This window comes from Python bivittatus, unplaced genomic scaffold (genome assembly GCF_059951505.1).
Source record: "Python bivittatus isolate LINGU-HERP-01145 unplaced genomic scaffold, Pbiv_v1 ctg000340_np1212, whole genome shotgun sequence".
Lineage (NCBI taxonomy): Eukaryota > Metazoa > Chordata > Lepidosauria > Squamata > Pythonidae > Python > Python bivittatus.
In genome coordinates, this window is record NW_028277056.1 from 23,699,016 (window position 1) to 23,712,833 (window position 13,818).

Here is a 13,818-nt window from a genome sequence, read left to right on the forward strand (position 1 = left end):
TTCCGCGAGAGTAACGCGCAGTCGCGCCACAAAGCGCTTCCCCTAAATGTGAGCTGCGAGCCGTTCATGCTGGAGCATAAGCGTTCAAAAAGAAGCGAGCAGGTTTTGGATTGAGTTCGTTATACCCGGAAAGATGAAACTATGATTCAGCAGATCCTTTGAAATTAAAGGGTATCACTTTATCGAAAAATTAATCCTTACCTAAATATTGGGGAATGGAAGCATTTACTCCAAGATAGTGCATGGATGTCAACTGGATTTTGGAGATGTAATCCAATAAACAGCTGGTTGATTTCACTCTTTACCTCCAGTTGCCATATGAAGCCCTATTCTTTACAAACCTAGTTACCAAAAGGTAGAACATCAGTTCTATTGGTCAAAATGTGATTTAGTGTGCTTTGCAAATGCAGCCAATAGTTAATTTATCATTTAATATGCTCTGTGAATCCAGGCAACTGAGTCAGTCCAGTAAACCATGGGTCCTCTGTTTGCCTGAGTATAACCAATCCCCCATTTGTCAGAAAGCATCCTGGCCAGATTGTTCATTACTAACCTCTCTGGATAGTCCTGTTATTGTTGTAAGCAGGTGGGCATATTTCAAATAGCACTGTTTTCTTTCATATGTATTTTTTAAGAATTTATCTGGAATATATGCATGTCCTTGAAGCCTTCATGGAAATAAAATTATGCTTGAGTGGTACTTTGCTTAGCAGTACATTAACTTTCCATTTAACTATTTAAATTAGAACAAGCTTTAAAAACATAAAATGATGGGGCATAGAGGCCATCACGTTGAAGATTTAGGTCCCACATCATGGTTTTACTGAAGAAATCACAATTAACTATGTTAATTCAGCATACTAAACCAAAATAAACCACGTAATGACTTATTGTTCACACAACACACTAAGTCATAATGTGATATGTTTGGTTTTAGCTTAACTATTGCAATTTGTTAAGGTTTATGGTGCAGAATCTAATGTTTTAATATGTGAGTAACAATTTCTGAGTTTACACAATATGTAAAATCAAACCATATTATAGTGTAGTATGATGTGTGTGAATCCAATTTCTGTCATATGAACATAATGGAAAATGTGCATTCCTTTGTGTCTTCATGTGTATACTCATCCAGGTTCAAGTCCATCCTCAGCTACAGAAACTTACCAGTGACTTTGGACTAGTCACTCATAGTCCAACTGACTTCAGAGGATTGCTGTGGGGAGAAATTGGAGAAGGGAGTGCTATGTATGTCTCCTTGAACTCCTGGAAGGAAAGGCAGGATATACATCTAGCAAATCAGTTAAATCTAGAAAATATAAACTTTTTTTTCATAAGAGATTTGCAGGATCTAATTCTCATTGCTATTGTAGTTAATGTACGGTAACTAAAAGAAGTGAGTACATTTCAATGGGAGAATTTGCAGCTTTCTGAAGGAGGAGGAGAGGACCTTAACATCTCGAGAGAAAAATGAAACGATCATGTGTGCCTGTCCCTGAACTTTCAGAACTCTATGGTTTGAGGCATATTTCCATTATTGCATCTGCCTTGGAATGGAAAAACAAACAAAAAAAATATTTATTTATCATATTTATATTGTGTTAAATTGCCTAAAGACATAGTATATCGTTTACATTGAAATTTAGGAACCTTAGAGGTTTTTGCATCTGCGTACTGCCATCTAGCGGGTCTCCCAGACTTTTGCAGCCCAGATCTGGTATTCCAGGTAAACATTGTTAAGAAAACGCAGCGTCATAGGCGTGCTTAATCTCATCTGCTAGAATGGGCCGGTCCTCAAAAAAAAGAAAAGAAAAACCGCAAGTTCCATGATCCTTTGAGCGCGGCAGGACTAAACCATTACAGTCTACCCACTGGCTGTTCTTTTAGTTTCGGGCGTTCACGCAGTCTCCAGTAGGAAGTAGAGGCGAGAGCTAGACTTCGCCATTCCCAGCAGGAGACCGTTTGATTTCGGCTCGTGGGGCGAATGGTCCCTAGGCAAGCCCCCGGGTTACGAGAGTGGATCAGCTGTGAGGAAGTGACTGCCCCTTCTGGAACTGCGCATGCGTTGGCGGGTTTTGGCGCCTTCGTTTGTATTTCGGAGGAAGTTGTTTCTGAGGTGACTTGGAGCCCGGCGCTTGCGGGGAGTGTTTCGCTTCTTTTCCGCTTGGCTGCGAGGGGCCTTCCTTCGTCCGTTGATTTCTGCCCTCGCTGCTTTTCCGCGGGGCTGCTCTTCTGCAGGTTCCTCTTGTTCAGAAACTCGCTGTCCCATGAAGAGAGGCGCCGAGGTGAAACGTGTGTGAGGGGAAGACGAGGGAGGACAGGTCGGGTTTTCTTCCAGGCCTGAGGATGGAGAGACCCTGTAATGCCTTGGCTCCTTCTCCGTCCGCGGGGGTGGTGCGGTCTGAAGGAATGGGACGCTGACGGTGGATCCTGTTGGGTAATTTCTGTTTGGTCGTAGCGAGATCTTGAGTAGGATGATGATGAAGATTTTGGTGCCTTCCAGTCAGTTTTTGACTCCTGGCGAGTGCCTGGACTAGTCCCTGCAGTTTTCTTGACGAGGCTTTTTTTCGGAAGTGGTCTGCCATTGCCTGCTTCCTAGGGCTGAGAGAGAGTGACTGGCCCAAGGTCACGCAGATGGCTTGGTGCTAAGGGGGGACTAGAACTCATGGTCTCCCATCTGATGCCCTTTTTTTGATTATTTTTTTATCCGACCTGTCTTATTTTTATAAATAATTCAAGGTGGTGAACATACCTAATACTCCTTCCTCCTATTTTCCCCATAACAACCACCCTGTGAGGTGAGTTGGGCTGAGAGCGAGAGAGAGACTGGCCCAAAGTCACCCAGCCGGTTTTCATGCCTAAGGCGGGACTAGGACTCAATAGTCACCTGGTTCTAGCCTGGTACCTTAACCACTAGACCAAACTGGGTCTAGGATAATTATGATAATTATATTTTTATCTCTTTTTTTAATATATAACTCAAGGCAGTGAACATACAGTACCTAATACTCCTGCCTGCTACTCACATGTTACATTAAATTAGTACATGAAGCCCTCTATGGGCTGGGCTCACACAACTTAGGCTAAAATGCATTTGTGGCTATATGTTATGCCAGCTGGTCAGTGTAGTGAAGTTAGGGTTCAGTGTGTTGTGCTAACCCAGATGACTGCAGTATTTCATCAAACTAAGGCTGAGTTAATTCTGGAAAACTTGTGTAATCATGGTGAGCCCAACTGGATGCTTATTTGTAGATAGTCTGTAAATAGAAAAGCTTACTTCCAGGCAAATATATTAGGATGGCAGCCTAACAGAATGATAGGATTAAAATGGCCCAAATAGGCAATCAAGTCTAATTTTCTACTTTGTGGAGAAATTCACATTAAAACAATAAAGAAAGAAGCAAAGGCTGTCAAGTAAGTTTGCAAACTTGTCCAGCTGAATTCAGGCCCCAGTTTTGTACAGGCTCATGTCCTTAGAACCTAGTTAGCAGGTTTGGAGGTGGGAGAAGGGGAGAAAATCTGTCTTTCAGCTTCATTCTCCATAATAGTTTTATACTGGGAATGACAAAATACAGCATTGGGCCATTGGTGCTGATTTCAGAAAAGTAAATGAAAGCTTACGTAGATATGGGATTTTGGTAATCTAGGTTGGAATACAAGTGCCAGCAAATACATATATATCAAAAAGCCTACTTGAAACATTTTTCCAACCCCTAATTTTTTCACCAATTGCCTTTGTCTTTCCCTTTGTAAATTTCAATGGCTATGAAGATAACACAGGTCCTTTCATCGAAATTCAATTTGATATTAGACTTGATAATTTTAATGACCTTTACTTTTCTTTTAGTTATATCATTTTCAATGCCAAGATTTCAAGTTCCAAGTCACAGCCAAGTTATTTCTCATCAATTGTTATTTTTAGAGTTTTGTCTCAATCTGTTGGAATTTATATTTACAGTAGTGCTTAAAAGTTCTTGAATCCTTTTGATTTTTCAATATTTTTCCATAAATATGACCTATAATGTGAGGAAAATGATCCAAAGCTACATATTTGATGGGGCAAAAGTATGTGAACCTTTGCTTTCAGTAATTGGTGTGCCCCCCTTGGGCAGTAATAACTGCAATCAAATGTTTCCAGTAACCGTTGATTCCTTCTGCATGTCGGCTTGGAGGAATTTTAGCCCACTAGAGAACAGCTTTAACTCAGGGATGTTGGTGGGCTTCCTCACATGAACTGCCTGCTTCAGATCCTTCCACAACACTTCTCTAGGATTAAGGTCAGGATTTTGACTTGGCCATTCCAAAACATTAACTTTCTACTGCTTTAACCATTCTTTGGTCATACAACTTGTGTGTTTTGGGTTGTTGTCTTGCTGCATGACCTACTTTCTCTTGAGCTTTAGTTCACTGACAGATACCCTGCCATTTCCCTGTAGAATTTGCTGATACAGTTCAGAATTCATAGTTCCATCAATGATGGCAAGCTGTCCTGGCCAAGAGGCAACAAAGCAGGCCCAAACCATAATACAGCCACCATCATGTTTCACAGATGGGCTAAGATTCTTATGCAGTGTTTGCCTTTCACCAAACATAACTTTTCATTCAAGCCAAAAAGTTCACTTTTGGTCTCAACTGTCCACAGAACATTCCTACAATAGCCTTCTGGATTATCCACGCGGTGTTTCAAAGCTAAAGATGGGCACCAATGTTCTTTTTGGAGAGTACTTGGTTTCTCCTTGCAAACTTGCCATGCATATGATTGTTGTTTAGTGTTCTGATGGTGGTATCATGAACCCTGGCGTTCACCAAAGCAGGAGAGGCCTTTGGTCCTTAGACATTACTCTGAGGTTCTTTGAGACCTCCCAGAGTATTATACACCTTGCTCTTCGTGTGATCTTGGTTGGTTGACCACTCCTAAAGAAGATGACAATGGAGTTAAATTGCCTCCATTTGTACACGATCTGCCTGACAGTGGACTGGTACAATCCAAACTATTTGGAAATAGTTTTGTAACTTTTCCAGTCTGGTGAGCATCAATAACTGTTTTTCAGAGGTCCTCAGAAATCTCCTTTGTTCAAGCCATGACACGCTTCCACATACCTGTATTGTGAAGATCAGACTTTGCTAGCAAATACCCAGAACTCTGTTCTTTAAGGCAGGACCTCCCAAACTCACACCTGATTATCATCCCATTGTTTGAAACACCTGACTCTAATTTCCCCTTCAAATGAACTGATAATCTTTGAGGTTCACATACTTTTGCCACACACCAATATATACCTTTGGATCATTTTCCTTAATAAATGAACAAATTTAGTGTTTTTGACTCATTTGTTTACTTGGGTTTTCCTTATCTAATTTTAGGACTTGTATGGAGAACAGATCACATTTTAGGTCATATTTATGCAGAAATATTGAACATTCAAAAAGGTTCACAAACTTTTATGCACCACTGTATGTTAAATCCTGGCAATTTGTTACTAGTTTAATGAATATCAGGAAGTCCTTTCAGATATCTATTCCATCCGTACTCATTACATTTGTCAATCTTGTGGCGCCTTTTCTTACAAACACATTTTACTAAAAGCTTTTCTGAGCAGCAACTCACTTTTCAATTGCATAGAACTCCTAAACTGGAGTAGGATTCTAGATTGGGATGAGGTGGGGGGGGGGAATGGAATGGAAGATAAGTTGATTATCCAGATACAGATTACAAGTAGGATAGATTAGAAGTACCTTTATCAGTTAACAGTTATAATATGTTAATATTCAGCAATCTCTTGCTCTATTGTGCTGTTAAAGTTTTTGTTTCTCTACAATGGCCTCTTTTGAGATGTGGGAGGTTGAACTGCTCTGTTATTACTCTGTTTTGAGTCCTGATGTCAAACTTGTGTCCCTTAATTCTTTTACAAAAAGTTTGTTCCATTTGACCTCACAGAATCCAGAGGGGCATTGCTAGTAGATGATAGCATATATCACATTAAAGCAGTGTTTCTCAACCTTGGGAACTTTAAGATGTGTGGACTTTAGTGCTGTGGACATAAATGTTTGCATTTCTTGTGGGGAGAGTATATAATGTCTGAACAGTCTGGAAGAAAAAGAAATAGAATTTCTGTCAAGTATGATAAATTAATGTAATTTTGAGAACACTGAACATTATTTTGCAGACTTTCTTAATTGTGCCAGCAGTGCAATGGAGAAAAAAAATGTTGACACATCTGCGAAGAAACCATCTTTGTTTGAAATATTCAAAGCGCAACACAGTGAATCAGGTACTATTTCCATTTATAACATAGATATCTAAGAAATCTATGTTGGAGTGAATATTTTCAATTTTTCAACTTTCCTTTTCTAATGTTATCTGGGCCTAAGCCTATTTTATTCCTATGACACAAATGCATTTGATATCAGATTTTGTGGGAACTGCAGTTTAAGAAACAGTTAAGATACAATACTAGTATGAAGCTTTTTCTTTGGAAAATGAGACTTACCTTTGTAACAGTACATTGCAGGTCCATTTTCTACAGCGGATACAATGTATCACAGAGTGGGTATTCCTTCTTACTTGCTCTGGAGGCAAGATTGAAATTAGTCTGATATTGCTGCTTCTGAGAGGGGATAGCTGCTTCCCCAGTTTCAGAATGACAAGTCAGAAAAAGCTTAAAGACAACGTAGGAAGATTGGCATGCAGTAAAGATGAAACTGCACAATTAACTCCAGGTATTGTCAGGGTTCCATGTTTTATCACCTTTTTTTATTATTGCCTAGCTTGGCTGTGAGCCCTGTTTGTGCTGTGTATGGATCTCTGTGGTAAATTCCATCTTTCTACAGTACCATTTTCCTACAGTGGAACCAGGGTATCCTATAGCAGGACAGACTAGAGCTGTCTCTGAGTGCAGGATCTTATAGAAGGGCCACTATTTTCTGCAGTAACTTTCTGCTGAAGAAGAGTATGTCTTCTTCTTGAATAGGATATGGAGGATCATGCAGTAGCCCTACAGATCATCCCCAAGCAGATATTAGTGTTGAAAGTTGAAAGTGACCAAGTGGCTATACATCTGGTAGAGTGGGTGTGTCTATGTGAACTCTTCTGCGCAACTCAGAAATAGTTTGTGCCTTTCTTTTTCGAACTGGGTTTGGGGCAGAAGGAAAGGAAGATCACTTCCTATCCAAAGTGGAAAACCAAATTCATCTTCATCAAATGGTTGACTGAGGGACAAAGTGAGGGTGCCCAGCCAGATAAGCAGTTGTTGGAAGTCTGCCTTTTGAAAAAGCCTGATGGGTTTGGGGACTGATTGACTGTCATCCTATTATTATTCACCTAGAGCAAACTCCCCTTATTGTTTGCTTGGTCCTGAGAATCTGAATTGGATAGCAACTGAAATGGGGGCTGTAGGTCTGCTTTCCATATGGAGGCCTGTCTTTCCTCATGAAATGATGGGCTAGCACTCACCTATTGAGGTGCAACTAAATGGAATGGACAGGGATCTGTGATACTTTCCCTCTTTCTGCTCCTCTGAGAATTGGTTCTCAGACTGATGATTTGTCTAGCAGTCATTTCCAAAACAATCAACAGATGTGGTTTATCCTTCCTTCATGAAAGAAACAACTTCCTCTTTACAATGAAAGAGCACAAGAGCCAAGACTTTTCATACTCTCTGTGTATGTATATATATAAAATTTTAATTTGAAAGTATTCACTGGAATTTCTGTCTTATTTTAATCTTCTCAATAACATAGTATTAATCACTTTGTTAATTAATCAGTTTGTTCTTAGAATTAACCTCTTCCAATCCAGGCTGGTACCAGAAGCCTGACATACTCTCTCCTCTCCTGTGGGCTGTGCTAACCAGAGAATCCTTACAGATGGCACTCCTGCCTTTTTCCTCCCTTCTTCTTTTTCCACCAGATGGCTGGTGGTCAAAGGGGTGGGCTTGTTCCAGAGAGGATATAGCCCAGTTGTGTATCCCGGCATGTACGCTGAAGTGAGGCCTTCAGGAGTCGGGAGAGACTATATCTGTTAAAGACATTGGAGCAGGCCTAGAGCTACAGGCTGCAGTTCTCCCTGTGAAGGGTAGTATGTGGGACTGGGCATCTGGCACCATCAGTTCTCATTCACTCTGGTGCCTGGGCCTTCAGATTCCTCGGAGGATTGGCAATGAGCCCGCTGGAAGCTGCAAGTACTGTGTGACTGGCAGCTCAGCCACATAGATTGCTCAGGTCATTTGTGGGAATCACAGTAGGGAGATGAGGTTGCATTGCTTGGTCCCAGCCATCAGGAAAGCTCTACAAATGTAACGGACAGCAAATTGCTCTTCGTGAGTTTGCCGGCCGTTGTCAGGTTGCTGGGTTGCTGCCTAAAACTGAAAATTATTCTTTCCGAGTACGACTCTCACAGAGATCTCATTAGCAAGATTTATTGAGAAGAAAAGGGTAGGATGACAAAACCCCCAGCAGTTAAACTGTTTCCCAGTGGGAACCAATGTATCCTTGTGTGCATGAGCCTGGATACTTTGATTCTCTTTCTAACAGCCTTCCACTGATCTGGCATGGAGGTGAATCTTTTTGCTAATAACAGAGAAGCTTGCAGTTAGTTGTTTACATAAGATTCACCTGAGTCTTTATCTAGCTGAGAACTAAGTATTAGTGAAGGAAAAAGGGGGTTTCTCAACTAAGAAAGTCTTGTTCATGTGGGTATCTAATAGGCTGTCGTGCAGAGTGATAATCACAAACACTCCTGTTTGTGCAGAGCGCAGCAAAAACTCCAGGAAAATATTAGCCATGAAAGCAAACACATCAACAGTGCAGCTATTCACAATGCAATATCCATTTCTTGTTTCCCAAAGAAATCCAGTCAAAAAATATATACTAACTGGTGTTTATTGATAAAAATGCAAAAACTCCATAAAATGCAAGTATCATACAAAATATAAAGAAAAACACATCTTCTCATTATATTATAGCATCCAAGACTTATTAGCAACACAAGCTTAACAAAATCTCTAGCTACAAACTCTTAGAGAAGAGGTACACTACTTGGTAATTTGTTACAACTACGTAGCCCATAAAACCTACATAGTGGCTAACACTAAAACAACTAACAACTACTCTGAGAGGCTGAACATTTTCCTCTCCTTGTATTATAGCTCTATGCCACCCCCACTGGGTACCTAGCACACACACGCCAATAGGTGGCAATAAATAGCACAATACACAACACACAATAACAGGTGTTTTTCACATGATCTCTATAGCCAAAATATTATTTGTTATTGTTGTAAAGATAACGGGATGAATCCTTTCCCATGAGAAAGAAAATCCTGACATAGGCATGCCTGTTCTGCAAAGCAAGATAGAGCCAAATATGGGAAAAGAACTACAGGAAGAATTTCAGAACAGTTTAAGCCCTGCCTCTAAAGTAAGTAGGAAAAGGTACTCACTATAGGATGCCCTGCCTATTACAAAAACATTGTATACATTGCCCTACCTATTACAAAAACATTGTATACATAGAAAGTAGTATTTGATGATAGTTCATATTTATCTGAGAATACACAATATTTTTAAAAGCCCTACATCAGTTATGGGTGTAGAAGAAAATCTTTCTTCTAAAGCTATTATTTTCCAATGAAAATAATGTATAGTAGATTTAGTTGAAGCTATTGTTAATTTTTAGTAATAATGACTTATCATTACATCATTATAACATAGAATATGACATCCTAAATAATGTATTGACTGCTTTTTTAGACCTAGGACCTATAAGTCTCAATTGGTTTGAAGAACTCAGTTCAGAAGCTCCACCTTATGATCTGAAAAAACCAGAAGACCCTTTACATAAAACTATGGATCAAAATACTTTTAAAACCCCAAAGGGGAAGTTGTCTACAAATAACCCATCAGTATCAACTCCCATGATTTTTAAAGACCGGAGTAAAAATTTAAAGATGTTTACTTCTCCTACAGAAGAATTGGCTCAGTTCAGTAAAGAAACAGGTAAGATAAGTGATACATAAGCTAACCAAAATTATAAACATTTTTGGATGTATAGCTTTTACAAAATGAATGTAGTATGAAAATAAAATGTTACAATGTAGATACCTTCTGAGGAGATTGTACTTTTCTGGCTACATAAGCGTCCACAGGGGATATTAAGTGTCAGCTCAAACATTGTGGTTCGTATAGAACTCAGAATTATAAATATATTTGCTGGGATGCCCATTCTCTCTGCTGTGTTGGTGACTGTAAAATAATAGCTTTTTCCCCATTGTCATAAAAGAATGATGGAATGGAATAGAAGACAATTTCAGCCAGTTCTGGGTATAAGCTGAAAGTGTGTAGAGTAGATTTAATCTTGACTATATATTTTCTTGGGTATGTATTAGGCAGCCTACTGTATTTCAACTTTTTGTCTGCAACTTGAAGTCAAAATTCACTGATCCAGGAACAGAATGTTCTAGAGTACTCTTGAGCATTCTGTTTCCTCCCAAACCATTCTGTTTCTAGAGTGGTTCAACAGTTTCCAGAAGAAAATCCTTTGAACTGGAAAAGTTTGAGATGTTTCACTGGTGGTCTGACCATGAAACACATGTTTCATCCAAAACACCACATCTGGAACATTGATTCAAAGGATTTACTTCTGGAAATTGCAACTGTCCTTGGAATGGCATAGCCAGGAGGAAATGGAATTCTCTGAAATTCATTCCTGAATCAGTAAATGTTCCATATCCCTAATAAGTACTTACATTTCATAATTATATTTCTGAAGCATTTTCAGCATATTGGAATGCTTTGTTAAAATGATATTTAACATCTGTATCTTTAAAATGTTCTTGGTATTTGATATATTTTATTAATCATTACTATTTACTCACTTTATTCAAAATAAAGATGTGCAAAATCTATGTAAATTGTGTTTTATAGTTTTAATGTCTTATGTTCTCTGAATATCATCCTTTGTGTTGCCAAAATGGTAATATAGGTAGTTCCACTGAATGACTGTTTGTTTAATGATGGTTCAAAGTTATAACAGCCTTGGAAAAAGTGCTTTACAACCTGTACTTGCACTTATGCCCTTTGCAAACCGTTGTACCCTCTCTGCGGTCATGTGATCACAATTTGCGACCTTTTTATGATGGCCATAAAACAAATCACTGTGGTCATTAAGTGAGTCACAACATTTAGCAGATTCCAGCAAAAAATCCATTGGGTAAGCTGGATTCACTTAACGACCATGTGATTCACTTAGCGACTGCAGTGATTTGCTTTGTGGCTGTTGAAAAAGTGGTCCGAAAATCAGGTCTGGTCAGTGGTGACTCTCTTAACAACCAGTTTTCTGGTCCCTATTGTCATTAAGTGAGGACTACCTGTACCCAATGATAAGAAAGAATTGACAGCAAATTCAGGGTAACCAAGCCAATGTGCAGCTAATGACTGGTACTGATGGGGGAGACACATATTTAAATCCCATTCCCACTATGGAATTCATTAAGTCATTCAATTACTATCCCTCAACTGAACCTACCCCATAAGAGTGGGTTTTGAAGAGTTTATTTACTCTCCAAAGAGTAGAGATCTTAATGTATGCCATTTTGAGTTATTTTAGGAAAAACAGAATCTAGATGGAAATTTCTGTCACTAAATTTGTTAAATCACTATCAAATATTTAACTGCTTAGCAAGTTTCATAACTTCAGTACCTTTCCTCATAAACCTTTGTCTATAAATTTTAGTTATGGGTTTTGCTATTTTTGGGTATATTTGTATTAGTCTTCGACCATAAAATGAAATGAATGAAACCACTATGATGTACACATATATTAGTGGTAGGGTCTCATTTCTAAAAGCAGTTTTAATTCTCAGAGTGCCATTATTTATATGCTAAAATCCCAAAAGCCCTTAAGGGAAAAGGGGAGGAGATAACTCTTCATTGTTAGCGGAACATGCCCTCTACCCACAATAAGCTGATTAAAAATTAAAAGGGGGAAGTGAACATAAGCAGAAAAGGCAGTGGAATTGTGAGCCTGGAAATGGTTTGCTAAGCAACAAACGCAATTCCTGTAGCCCTCAAGATTTGATTAGGACAACTGTAGAAAAAATATTGAATTGCATCTAGTACTGAAAACGATTTTTTGTTTACATTTCTTTGTTACAGGTAAAACTTTCAGTGAAATGCCTAGCCTGAGGACACAAGTGGATCAATCAAATGAAGGAATGAATCCTTCTAGTTCCTGTGTCTTTGCAAGGTGCATCTCATCTATCTATCTATCTATCTATCTATCTATCTATCTATCTATCTATCTATCTATCTATCTATCTATCTACAGATACAGATACAGATACAGATCTTTGCCCACAATAGCACAAAAAACAATTCCATTGGTACAGCTAAATTTGCCTTCTGAATCAAGCTAACATCACAATCAGGATATAAAACTCAGATGAGTAGGAACAAGCCATAGCTGGGTCACCATCTTAGTAGATATTGCTACAAAATCAATGCCAAGATTTGCAACAATTGTGATTGTACAGAAGCTTATATGGTTTTAAAAGTTGTGGCTTACTTAGCACTAGAAAATACAGTATTTTAGTATGAAAAGTATATTTTCATTTACAGTCTGTTGCTTTACTGAAATCTTTTCTGAAAGTCTTTACACAGCTTTTTTTCCCTGCCTTTTGAATCAGTCTTGATTCCTGGCAAATGCCTGGATATGTCCATAAAGATTTCTTGGCATCATTTTGGAAGTGATTTGCTGTTGCTGCTTTCTTAGGGTTGAGAGAATGACTGGGCCAAAGTCGCTTAGCTGGTTTTGCATCTAAGGCAGGACTAGAACTCACAGTCTCCTGGTTTCTAGCCTTTAACTACTACAGCAAATTAGCTCACCGCTACACCAGATTGGCTCTACGTGGCAGTTTAGTTGTTTAATTATTTGGTGCATTAAAATGAGTGTGGTGACTTTGGCATAGATACATTTTCTAGAGGCATAAGATATAATTAGCCCAACAAATTAAGGCACAGTGTATAAAAAATGATATAGCTATATCTAGTTAACATCTATGCCATTATTATTCCTCTCTGTACCTTTTTGCTGTTGCAAAACATTCTTGCTTTCTCCACCACTTTCATGCACTGTTTCATGCAGTACTTTTTGTTCTCCCTTTCTGAGAATGTCATCAACTTCATCCAACCACAGTTTTCTGCATTTTCTTCTTCCTCTTTACCCAACAAAATGGGCAGAAACATATTATACTCTGCTATTTAGTTTCATTCCAAATAATTTCAATACTTCTGTTTTTAATAGTATTCACTCTGCTGGAGGATCTTGTTTAGCCCTTTTCACCTATTTCCAAAAAAAAATGTTTTCACCAAAATTGTTCTGCAAGCATCTTTTTTCATAATCTCCCTTAGTATTAATCCATACATTTCTGTAACACTTGTAGCATAATTCTTTTCACTCTGTTCCAAGCAGCTTCCATATCCTCTTTTCTCATGTCCACTTTCCATTCATTATGTTGGGAGATTAATTTATCTTCTGATACTAGTACAAAGGCTCATACTTTCTTTTCTTGCAGTCATTTGGTTTTCTCTCTGATTTTGTTTACATCTTTCCTTTTCTTCTAGCCTCCATAAGATCCATCTTGACAATCCCGAACTGTGGTGTATCCCACATTCAGAACCTCTCATCCTTCTTGTATCCTTTATTAATTGTCTTGATCTTTCATCATATAAAAAGAAATCTATTAAGCTTTTTGATTCAATCTTTTTCCATTTGTATGTGTGTGTATACATACACACACACACACACTTAAACCATACATT

The 13,818-nt window shown here is 38.6% G+C and overlaps 1 protein-coding gene across 1 annotated transcript in view; it reads left to right on the plus strand.

The window, feature by feature from the left end:
• Positions 1–2,110: 2,110 nt before the first annotated feature.
• The window catches only part of BRCA2 (BRCA2 DNA repair associated), a 48,923-nt gene continuing 37,215 nt past the window's right edge, over positions 2,111–13,818 (plus strand). Inside the window, exons 1-4 of the mRNA XM_088140713.1 lie at positions 2,111–2,285; positions 6,168–6,272; positions 9,751–9,996; positions 12,154–12,244. Coding sequence (XP_087996839.1) covers positions 6,194–6,272; positions 9,751–9,996; positions 12,154–12,244 — 416 coding nt within the window. The 5' untranslated portion in view covers positions 2,111–2,285; positions 6,168–6,193. The remainder of the gene's footprint in view (positions 2,286–6,167; positions 6,273–9,750; positions 9,997–12,153; positions 12,245–13,818) is intronic.